The sequence below is a fragment of the Oncorhynchus mykiss genome, chromosome 1, assembly GCF_013265735.2.
Source record: "Oncorhynchus mykiss isolate Arlee chromosome 1, USDA_OmykA_1.1, whole genome shotgun sequence".
Taxonomy (NCBI): Eukaryota; Metazoa; Chordata; class Actinopteri; order Salmoniformes; family Salmonidae; genus Oncorhynchus; species Oncorhynchus mykiss.
In genome coordinates this window covers 48,566,950-48,578,465 of record NC_048565.1, presented here as the reverse complement: position 1 = coordinate 48,578,465, position 11,516 = coordinate 48,566,950, and the positions used below count along the sequence as shown (strand labels likewise).

The window sequence follows — 11,516 nt, the reverse complement described above, 5'->3', positions numbered from 1 at the left end:
GCGACAATGCTGGTCAAATTAAGATCCTACATCTGTAGCTCTCTCACCAGTCCTGGCCCAGATAGCTGAGTCATTGGTCTGCTCTCCGCTGCGTGTTAACACCACCATCCTGTAGGGGGCACCAGGCCTCAGGCCCTGGAAGGAGACCTGCAGCGTGTTAGGCTGGCCGCTGCGCCGGTCGTACAGGGTGTCGTCTCCATTGTACAGGTAGAGGTCGTAACCTTCCAACTCTCCCTCTGGGGGAGACCAGTGGAAGGACAGGCTGCTGCTGCTGTTGGCCTGGATGGAGAGGTCGCTAACCGCTGCCGGACCTGGGGATGAATTATTCAATCAAATTTAAATCACATTTATCAAAACCCTCTCTCATCATCAGTTGTTACAATGTGCTTCACCAGAACCTGACCTAGACCCCGAAGAGCAAGTGAGAAGGAAGCACAGTGAGAAGGAACAACTTCCTAGAAAATAACATATGGCTCTCCAGGATTAGGGTTGAGCACTTCTGTACTGCACATAATACCACTGGACATTTTTTTCAAGGGACTTGGTGAATAAATCCATGCAGTCTTACGCGTGCGTGCTTCAGCGGTGACCCCCTCACTGCGGACCCCTCCGCTGGTGGTGTGGACCAGGACGTGGTACCTCTTCCCCGGGGTGAGGCCGTCGAAGTGGTGCTGGAGCAGAGTGGACCCAGAGGAGGCCTGGGAGCTGTACAATTTAATTCAATTCAATTCTATTCCATTCCACTCAATTCAATACAATTGGAGTGGTTCATAGAATAAATACAAGAATGCCAATAGAATACACAAATAATAATACCTGTTGGTGACCAGGTGTCCCCTGTCGTCCAGCAGCTGCAGGCTGTAGCCGTCCGCCACTCCCCGGGCCTCCTGCCAGCTCACCTGAATAGTGCAGGTGGTGTGTCTGTTGTCAGCCTGCAGGCCCGTCACTGCAGAGGGGACTGAGGAGAGAGGGGACAGTTTCGATTTGATTGTTTCTGACCTTTATTTAACCAGGTAGTCCCATTGAGGTCAGATGACTTATTTCCTAAGGGATACAAATTGCACATAGGCATCACTGTTGACCAATCAACAGCGATTAGGGGGTAAAAAAAAAAAGAAGCAGAACCAATCAGTTCAGTCAAATGGACTGATTTCAAATTATAGATAGCCAAGAACCAGTGAGAGAGATCACTATTCCTTCCCAGTCCACCACCAGAACACCCAAATATACAGTGTGAAATGCTAATGCACTGCTTATGAATGCAGTGTACGAGTAAAGAATGTGTTATGAGTCCTTATGCAGCCTCCTCACCGGTGCGTCCGCTGGCCGTGTTGTTGTTCAACAGTATACCACTGATAGACCTTACAGTCACACTGTACAGCTGCCCAGGCTGCAGGGAGTTGAATCCCAGCTGATTTGGGTGTTTGGGTACGGGTCGCGTCTCCAGCATGCGTCCCTCTGGCCCGTCCAGTGACAACGACACAGAGTAGCTGTCCACGTCACCCTGCCCCGGGGTCCAGCTGATCTTCAGGCTGTTGCTCTGCCCATTGTTGCTCACGTGGATGTTCTTGACCTTGCTGGGAACTGCAAGCATCGGGAGAAAAGACGAGAAGGAGACAGAAGAACCAGGAGAGGGAGAAAGGGGGTGGAAATGGAACGGAAATGAATACTGTTGTCAGTTTATCTTTTGCTTGTGGTCGATTTGTTTTCGATTCTGTGACATTTTGCTGTGTCCCGTTTTGCTAACTCAACTCAACCAATGGAGTAGTCCCAAACGTGCTAACAAATCAAACACAAGCATTTTGAAAGAAAACAAGCAAAGGTTTCACCTGTCCTGCCCTCTATGAACTGGGCCCTCTGGTTGGGTCCGCTGAAGGTGGAAACGTGGATCTTATAGAGGCGTCCCGGGGTGAGGGAGGACAGGACACACGCCCCCGCGCTGCTGCCCAGGGTGATGGGCGGGAACACCTTCATAATAATAATACATAATACATTCATTGTTAATACATTTTGCTATATTAAATGACTATACTTTTTTTTAGAAACACCCAAAGTCACTTTACATAATGAAAATCGGTAAGATAAATAGAAATAAAGCAGGGAGAAAATATAAGAACAGAATGAAGGTCCTAAAAGCCCTCTAAACATGAAGACAGACTAACCAGGTACTTCTGTAGACCGGACCAGGAGGACTAACCTTCATGTCGTTGAAGAGGAGCTGCACCTCGTAGTGATCCACATCCCCCAGAGCAGCCAGCCAGGCGACACGGAGGTCCTCCGTGCCCCGCCCAGCCAGAGCTAGTGATCTCACCGCCGCAGGGACTGTCACAGACAGATTCGAGATTGAAATAGATCAACTGTGATGTTCTCAGAGGCCATGCATTTTGCAGCATACAAACTCAACGTACAACACATACAAAGGGACAGAGGGTGGCGAGAGGCAGGGTTCAAATAAGCATGCTCAAGGAAACTGTTTCACCAAAATTAGACAGTTATGAGTGTAACTAGCTTAATTATTATTACAAACACCACTATGCTATGCACATATTATATATTAGAAATAAAAAGAGAGATAGAACATATTATACTATTCGTATCACTCACAGGTCCTTCCGTCCGTGGACACGCTGGTCTCATACTTCCCGCTCCAGGTGCTGACGATGACAGTGTAGAGTCTCCCGGGCACCAGGCCGTTGAACACACACTCGTTCTGGCTCTTCATAATCGTCTTGTTCTGGTGGAAGATGTTGTTGTGCTTGATGACCACCTGGTAGTAGTCAAAGTCCCCTGCCGCATGGCGCCAGTACACCTTTAGGTAGTCATCCCTGGCCGAGTGGATCGCTGTGGGGTTCTGGACACTAGAGGGCTCTGGGGAAGAGGAAAATAATAGAATAGAATTGAAGAACACTTGAATTGAATAGAACAGCAAAGCAAGCAGACGAGAAGTATTTCAGACAGACAAACAGGTAGACGCGGTAGACCTACGTGTGCGTTCCTGCACGATGGTGTGGTTTTCGTAGACTCCACTGCGGGAGACGATGGAGATGTTATAGAGCCGTCCAGACACCAGGGACTTGAACACACACTCAGGGCTGGACTTGGACACGACCAGGGTGTGGACGGTCCTCTCGCGGTCCTTCAGGGTGACCAGGTAACTATCCACGTCGCCTTGGGCTGGTCGCCACGACACACTGAGGAAGTCCATACGACCGTTGTTACTGACTGTCACCTCGCCTACGGCAGCAGGGACTGGAAGGGGGGATGGGGAGAGAGAGAGACTGATTCAGTCATTCTGTGAATCACTGTCTGTTCATATTTGCAGCTGTGAAGGCTGTATGAATCAAAATATATAGTTAAACAAATAAAAATAAAAACTTGTTTTGTTACGTTTTTGTATTGTAAGGACTTAAAAACAACTATTTTTTATTTGAATTCTTGTTTTGTTTTTTTCTCAATAATAATGTGGGATATGTAAGAACATCTCTTACAAGCAACATCAAAACAGTAACTTGGTTGTGTGTTAAATTTTTTATTTAACCTTTATTTAACTAGGCAAGTCAGTTAAGAACAAATTCTTATTTAAAATGAAGGCCTACCAAAAGGCAAAAGGCCTCCTGCGGGGACGGGGTCTGGTATTAAAAATAAAAAAATGTAAAATATATAAATATGGGACAAAACACACATCACAAAAAGAGAGACAACACTCCATAAAGAGAGACACCAGACAACAACATAGCAAGGCAGCAACACATGACAACACAGCATGGTAGCAACACAACATGACAACAAAATGGTAGCAACACAACATGGTGTCACACCCTGATCTGTTTCACCTGTCTTTGTGATTGTCTCCACCCCCCGCCAGGTGTCGCCCATCTTCCCCATTATCCCCCGTGTATTTATACCTGTGATCTCTGTTTGTCTGTTGCCAGCTTGTTAAGTCAACCAGCGTGTTTGTGTCTCAGCTCTTGCTTTCCCAGTCTCTCTTTTTCTCACCCTCCTGGTTTTGAACCTTACCTGTCCTGTCTCTGAACCCGCTTGCCTGACCACTCTGCCTGCCTGCTGACCTGTACCTTTGCCCCACCTCTGGATTGTTGACCTCTGCCTACACTGACCCTGCCTGCCGTTCAGTACCGTTGCCCCACCTCTGGTTTACTGACCCCTGCCTGCCTTGACCTGTACCTTTGCCCCACCTCTGGATTGTTGACCTCTGCCTACCCTGACCCTGAGCCTGCCTGCCGACCTGTACCTTTGCCCCACCTCTGGATTGTTGACCTCTGCCTACCCTGACCCTGAGCCTGCCTGCCGACCTGTACCTTTGCCCCACCTCTGGATTGTTGACCTCTGCCTACCCTGACCCTGAGCCTGCCTGCCGTCCAGTACCGTTGCCCCACCTCTGGTTTACTGACCCCTGCCTGCCTTGACCTGTCTATTGCCTGCCCCTGTTGGACTATTAAACCATTGTTATTTCAACGTTGTCTGCATCTGGGTTTTACTTTCATACCTGATACATGGTAGCAGCACAAAACATGGTACAAACATTATTGGGCACAGACAACAGCACAAAGGGCAAGAAGGTAGAGACAACAATACATCACGCAAAGCAGCCACAACTGTCAGTAATGATATTTGAATGAAGAGATTGAGTTAAAACTGTCAATGTCACATTCCATTCAAGACACTCTCTCTTTCTTCGCCATTTATTTATTGGATAACTTTCATATGAATGGCTCATAAATGGCTCAAGCTTGTTGGGGTTGAAAGTTATTCAATAAATAAATGGCGAAGAAAGAGAGAGTGTCTTGAATGGAATGTGACTGCACTAATAGGCTATAGATTTTTTTTTTTTATGATTTTAATATTGAACCTTTATTTTATCAGGGAGTCATACTGAGACCCAGGTCTCTTTTACAGATAATCCCTGAATTACAGAAAGTATCCAGGCCCCTTGACTTTTTACACATTTTGTCACGTTACAAACCTTATTCTAAAATAGATTAAATATTTGTTTTGCCTCATCAATCTACACACAATACCCCATAATGACAAAGTGAAAACAAGTTTAAAAAAAACAAACAGAAATATCTTTATTTAAATAAGTATTCAGACACTTTGCTATGAGAGTCGAAATTGAGCTCAGGTGCATCCTGTTTCCATTGATCATCCTTGAGATGTTTCTACAACTTGATTAGAGTCCACCTGTAGTAAATCCACTTGATTGGACACCTGTCTTTATAAGGTCCCACCGAAGGCAGTGCATGTCAGAGCAAAAATCAGGCCATGAGGTCGAGACAGGATTGTGTCGAGGCACAGACCTGGGGAAGGGTACCAAAACATTTCTGCAGCTTTGAAGGTCCCCAAGAACACAGTGGCCTCCATCATTTTTAAATGGAAGAAGTTTGGAACCAAGACTCTTCCTAGAGTTGGCCTGAGCAATCGGGGGAGAAGGTGAGGTGACCAGGAACCCGATGGTCACTCTGACAGAGATTCAGAGTTCCTCTGTGGAGATGGCAGAACCTTCCAGAGGGACAACATCTCTGCAGTACTCCACCAATCTGGCCTTTATGGTAGAATGGCCAGACTGAAGCCACTCCTCAGTAAAAGGCAAATGACAGCCCGCTTGGAGTTTGCCAAAAGGCACCTAAAGACTATCAGACCATGAGAAACAAGATTATCTGGTCTGATGAAACCAAGATTCAACTCTTTGGCCTGAATGCCAAGCGTCACGTCTGGAGGAAACCTGGCACCATCCCTACGGTGAAGCATGGTGGTGGCTGTGAGGATGTTTTTCAGTGGCAGGGACTGGGAGACTCGTCAGGATCGAGGGAAAGACAAACGGAGCAAAGTAAAAAGAGATCCTTGATGAAAACCTGCTCCAGAGCGCTCAGGACCTCAGACTGGGGCGAAGGTTCACCTTCCAAACTGGACAACGACCCTAAGCACACAGCCAAGACAACTTAGGAGTGGCTTCCGGACAAGTCTCTGAATGTCCTTGAGTGGCCCAGCCAGAGCCATGACTTGAACTCGATCTATCATCTCTGGAGAGACCTGAAAATAGCTGTGCAGCGATGCTCCCCATCCAACCTGACAGAGCTTGAGATGATCTGCAGAGAAGAATGGGGGAAACTCCCCAAATACAGGTGTTCCAAACTTGTAGCGTCATACCCAAGAAGACTCAAGGCTGTAATCGATGTCAAAGGTGCTTCAACAAAGTACTGAGTAAAGGGTCTGAATACTTATGTAAATGTGATATTAAAGTTTGTTTTATATACATTTCTAAACATTTCTAAAAAACTGTTTTTGCTTTGTCATTATGGGATATTGTGTGTAGATTGACTAGGGGGGAAACGATTTAATCAATTTAAAACTAGGCTGTATTGTAACAAAATGTGGAAAAAGTCCAGGGTTCTGAATACTTTCCGAATGCACTGTACATTACAGAAAATACACACATCAATATAAATACAAAATACAAGTGGAAAGAAAAAGTATTATTACATTATTGTGAGGTGTAGGCCATTGTTCAGGCCTAGCCTACATCTATGTGGACCGACAGTACAAGAGGGCATAATCTGGCCATTATAATATTATTGTATGTGAAACTCACATACTATTGGTCTAAATTGGGTGCCATTTTATTGATTATGGCATGACGCTGCCTATTAATTGCTGTGATGCCATAATGAGGTATGTACATAGAATTATAATGAACATTCTAATTCTAAGGGGGATGCGTTTTCATTGACTATCGCTTTCAAAACCCCGTATCCAGCATCATAATAAAATGATGTCATAATTGCATTCCAATTCTCGTCGTATGTTCTAACCTTTGTGTTGGAGTGCAAACCGATAAGGCTACTCATAAAGAAAGGACTTGAAGCATACGGATGATCCAAAATGAACTGTGAAATGTGTGAAATATTGGCCATTTCATCTCTCGAATAAGTATGTACCATCTCTCGAATAAGATATTTACCAATTTAATATGTCTAATAATTGTCAAGTCTAAGCTAAAAAAATATCCTGAATGATTTAGGCTATATTGCATTGATTGCTTTGTTTTGTTTTGTTCCATCAAGTTGTCCACATACAAGACAGTCATCATGGACTGTTTCTGTTTGCCTGGTCCAAAGAGAGTACAACTCCTTACTGTAAGTAGGAGCTTCCTTTTTCATGTAACTTATTTGATGTTCAATGAATTGCTATTTCTCAATTTTATAAGTTCAAACTTCGTCATTGCTATGTAATTAATTGTATGTTAAAATATTTGGTACTAAAACATGGTTTTCATCTCCTTTCATACATTCATCTTGTTCAGAGGCAGCCCACCAAGTCTCAGAAAGTGGGTCTCCTCAGAGAGAAGGTGACTCTGATTGGGGAGGCCATCAAAGTCATGAAGAGTGACCGGGAAGCCATGATGGCTCAGCTGAAAAAGAGCCAGAAGAAACAGCAAAAGCATGAGGAGATGCTGCAGTACAGCAAATGGAAGCAGGCTAAGGACAACCAGGAACTCTGTGTGGTCGTCAGAAGGCTAGAGGAGAAGGTAGACGTGGAGACCGAGGCACTCTGGGCAGAGATGAGGAGACTGGGAGAGCTGCTTGAGGAGGTGAGAGGACATGACTTCAGACATAAGAGCGCCCCGTTTGAGCACCTAGTGGCCTGGTATGAGGGTCTAAATTAAGTTTGACATTGAAAAAGTTCAATGGAGCCAGAAGAAAAGCCCTGCAGATATTTGTCTTAATTCCACGATATTATAGCTGCAGTATATATCCTGTCTTGTTTAATCGGTTGAATGTATGTAATGTAGCTTGAACAAGTATACGGTTAATTCTATGCCATTTAACAAAGATGCACATGCTATAACTACCTAATGTTGCTCTGTTTCTTATGCGACAGAACATAAATGGTGTGGGTGACTCCTCAACCTACATGAAACCTTCTTGGGAATTCCCCATTCCAGTGCCCCCCGCTGGCCAGCCTACGTCAGGACGGCATCAGTACTACCAGAGTGTGTCTCTGACAGGCAGCTCAGGTGTCCTCCCAGCTGGACAGAGACTCCATGGACGCTCTCCTGTCCTACCCCCACTGGTTGATCCTCCCATGCCTATAACACATTGGTTTCCTTATCTCTCTCCTCCCAAACGCCCTCTGCCGTTGCCACCTGCTATTCTCGAGGGGCTATACACAGACGCATCCTCAGACCCAGCTTTGAGACAGGAGAAGGAGATTGAGGAGATGATGAAGACAATAGAAGAGGAGAGGGAGAAGGATCAGGCGGAGATACTTGTGGTGGTGGAAAAAGTGATGGAGAGAAAATGGAAGAAGTTGCAGAGGAAGTCTCCAGCAAATATAATACAGAAGACGGAGCAGGACATGATAGAGATGATGAAGTCAATAGAAAATGAGAGGGAGTTGGATCGGATTGAGATACTTGAAGCTGTGGAAAAAGAGATGGAGAGAAAATGGATGAAGATGCAGAATGTAGGTCAGAAAGAGAAAGCAGGTAACGGTGAGGAGCAATTGACGAAGAAGCAACAGTGTATTGGGGATCAGGAAAAGAGGGTAGAACAGGAGGAGAACAAGCTGATAGGACATATGAAAGAGAGCCAGAAATGTCTAGATGAAATTAAAAAAGAAAAGGCTGAGAGGGACTTAAGATTGGCAGAGACATTTGATGAAGAGCTAAAGAAAGGAAAAGAGAGGATGAAGACCCTGGAGAAGTTGAGGAAGGAAAAAGACAAGGAGGATAAACTCTGGTTGGAGGAAGAAAAAAAGAAAGAGAAAGAGAGGATTAAGAACCTGGAGAAGGAGATGAAAGAAAAAGACAAGGAGGATAAGCTCTGGTTGGAGGAAGAAAAAAAGAAAGAGAAAGAGAGGATTAAGAACCTGGAGAAGGAGAGGAAAGAAAAAGACAAGGAGGATAAAATCAGGTTGGAGGAAGAAAAAAAGAAAGAGAAAGAGACTATTAAGAACCTGGAGAAGGAGAGGGAAGAAAAAGAAAAGGAGGAGAAATTTAAATGGGAAGAAGAGAAACAGAAAGAAAAAGAGAGGCTGAAGATCCTTGCGAATGAGATGAAGGCACAAGAACTGGAAGAGAATCTTAGGTTTGAGAAAGAAAAGAAGAGAATAAAGAACCAGAAGAAGGAGAAAAAGGAAAACGAAACAGAGGAGAAACTGAGATTGGAAGCAGAGAAAAAGAAAGAAAAAGAGATGGCAAGAATTTGGGAGAAGGAGAGGAAGGAAAAAGAAAAGGTGGAGAAACCTAGACTTGAGGAAGAGAAAAAGAAAGAACAGGAGAGGATAAATAACCTGGAGAAGGAGAAGAAGGAAGAAGAAAAGGGGAAAAAGAGGTTGGCTGAAGCTGAGAAAAAAAGAGAACAAGATGAGAAGAAGCGCCTGAAAAAAGAGGAGAAGGATAACGAAAAAGTGGAGAAAAAGTTAGCTGAAGCTGAGAAAAAAAGAGAACAAGATGAGAAGAAGCGCCTGAAAAAAGAGGAGAAGGATAACGAAAAAGTGGAGAAAAAGTTAGCTGAAGCTGAGAAAAAAAGAGAACAAGATGAGAAGAAGCGCCTGAAAAAAGAGGAGAAGGATAACGAAAAAGTGGAGAAAAGGTTAGCTGAAGCTGAGAAAAAAAGAGAACAAGATGAGAAGAAGCGCCTGAAAAAAGAGGAGAAGGATAACGAAAAAGTGGAGAAAAGGTTAGCTGAAGCTGAGAAAAAAAGAGAACAAGATGTGAAGAAGCGCCTGAAAAAAGAGGAGAAGGATAACGAAAAAGCGGAGAAAAGGTTAGCTGAAGCTGAGAAAAAAAGAGAACAAGATGTGAAGAAGCGCCTGAAAAAAGAGGAGAAGGATAACGAAAAAGCGGAGAAAAGGTTAGCTGAAGCTGAGAAAAAAAGAGAACAAGATGAGAAGAATCGCCTGAAAAAAGAGGAGAAGGATAACGAAAAAGCGGAGAAAAAGTTAGCTGAAGCTGAGAAAAAGAAAGAAAAAGTTGAGAAAAAGGTACAAAAGCAGGAGGAGAAAAATAGAGAGCTTAAACTAAAACTGAAGGAAAAAGAGAAAATAAAAAATAAGCAGGAGAGGAAAGAAAAAGAGAAGCAAGAGAAAATGAGAAAGGAGCAAGAGAAGAAAGAAAGAGAGAAGAGAGAGCAAATGAAACGGACAGAGAAGAGAATAGGAGCGAGTGAGGCAATGAGGAGGGCGAGACAACAGACAGAGGATTCAGACTCCGAGGAGTGGGCAGATACAGAGAGTACTGATGAGTCTGTCACTGATTGGTGAGTGTTGAATCAGGCTTCATGGAGTCATTTCACCACGAACCTGATCTGTTGAATATCTCTTAGGTTTGATAGATATGATATAGCCTCACTAACCAGGCTCATAGCATTAGATTGGCTTAGATTGTGTCCTAGAACTGATCCCGTGTGACTCAGTAGGTAGCGCATGGCGCTTGCAACGCCAGGGTTGTGGGTTTGATTCCCACGGGGGCCCAGTATGAACATTTATGCACTCACTACTGTACGTAGCTCTGTATTAGAGCATCTGCTAAATTACTCAAATGTAACTCAAGTGAACTGCTGTGTTTATGTTACAGGGATTGTGGGAGCAAACGGTACATATAGGGACAAACATAATACTGTCAAGCAAAGATTTACATCAGACCACAGGAGAAGAGAGAGAGACACATAGTCTACTAGACACATAGTTTACTAGACCTAAAAAGGACAGACATACCAAAGAACACACCAGGCTAAACATAAGGGGCCCATAGCATAAGATGGGCATGTATTCTTTTTAGGACATGAAGATGCTGAAGGAATGTCAGAAGACACACATAGTCTATGAGTCCTAATAAGGACAGACATACCAAAGAACACACCAAGCTAAACATAAGGGGCCCATAGCATAAGATGGGCATGTATTATTTTTGGGTCATGAAGACGTCCTGCCACTATTATAACTTAACTGAAAGCAGATATGGGCGTTATTGGGCGTGAACAAGCAGGATGCACAGATTGGGATATAATGGTGGCAGATGGACTGAGGGAAATAACTTCATTTGCATGTGGGATGGACTCATATGTTGTATGTGCATAAATACAGAGCCAGAGCTTAGGGAAGGTTGTGTTCCGCGGACCAGCTCGGCTTCTGATATTTTGTATTAAAAGCCTTTATTGAATTCACAAGTTCTTGTAAGTGTTAAATGTTGTTACAATTCTCCACGACAGGATTTGAACTGAATTACCCAGATATTTTGGAAGAAAACATTAGAGATGACACGCAAGAGTATCAGAAAAGGAGAGAAGAAATTAAAGGAATATGGTAAAGCTGAAACAAGTTTCAAGATCTACAAGTAAGATCCACTAAAGGAGATCTACGAGGGATACAAGATCTAGAAGACAGATATTCTAGCAGCCTACCAAGGGAAGCCATTTAAAAAAAAAAAAAAAAATGAAAAAAATAAAAAGTCTTTCATCTCTCTGTGTTTTCATAAATGTACTTCAAATCGCAAGAGG

The 11,516-nt window shown here is 43.9% G+C and overlaps 1 protein-coding gene across 1 annotated transcript in view; it reads right to left on the bottom strand.

Moving 5' to 3' along the window:
- LOC110524302 (receptor-type tyrosine-protein phosphatase beta) overlaps window positions 1–11,516 on the bottom strand; it is a 38,834-nt gene that overhangs the window by 12,449 nt on the left and 14,869 nt on the right. The window contains exons 9-16 of the mRNA XM_036979176.1: window positions 2,986–3,249; window positions 2,605–2,868; window positions 2,198–2,322; window positions 1,830–1,968; window positions 1,312–1,584; window positions 817–958; window positions 569–705; window positions 48–311 (exon numbers count right to left, since the gene is read on the bottom strand). Of these exons, the coding sequence (XP_036835071.1) occupies window positions 48–311; window positions 569–705; window positions 817–958; window positions 1,312–1,584; window positions 1,830–1,968; window positions 2,198–2,322; window positions 2,605–2,868; window positions 2,986–3,249 (1,608 nt within the window). The remainder of the gene's footprint in view (window positions 1–47; window positions 312–568; window positions 706–816; window positions 959–1,311; window positions 1,585–1,829; window positions 1,969–2,197; window positions 2,323–2,604; window positions 2,869–2,985; window positions 3,250–11,516) is intronic.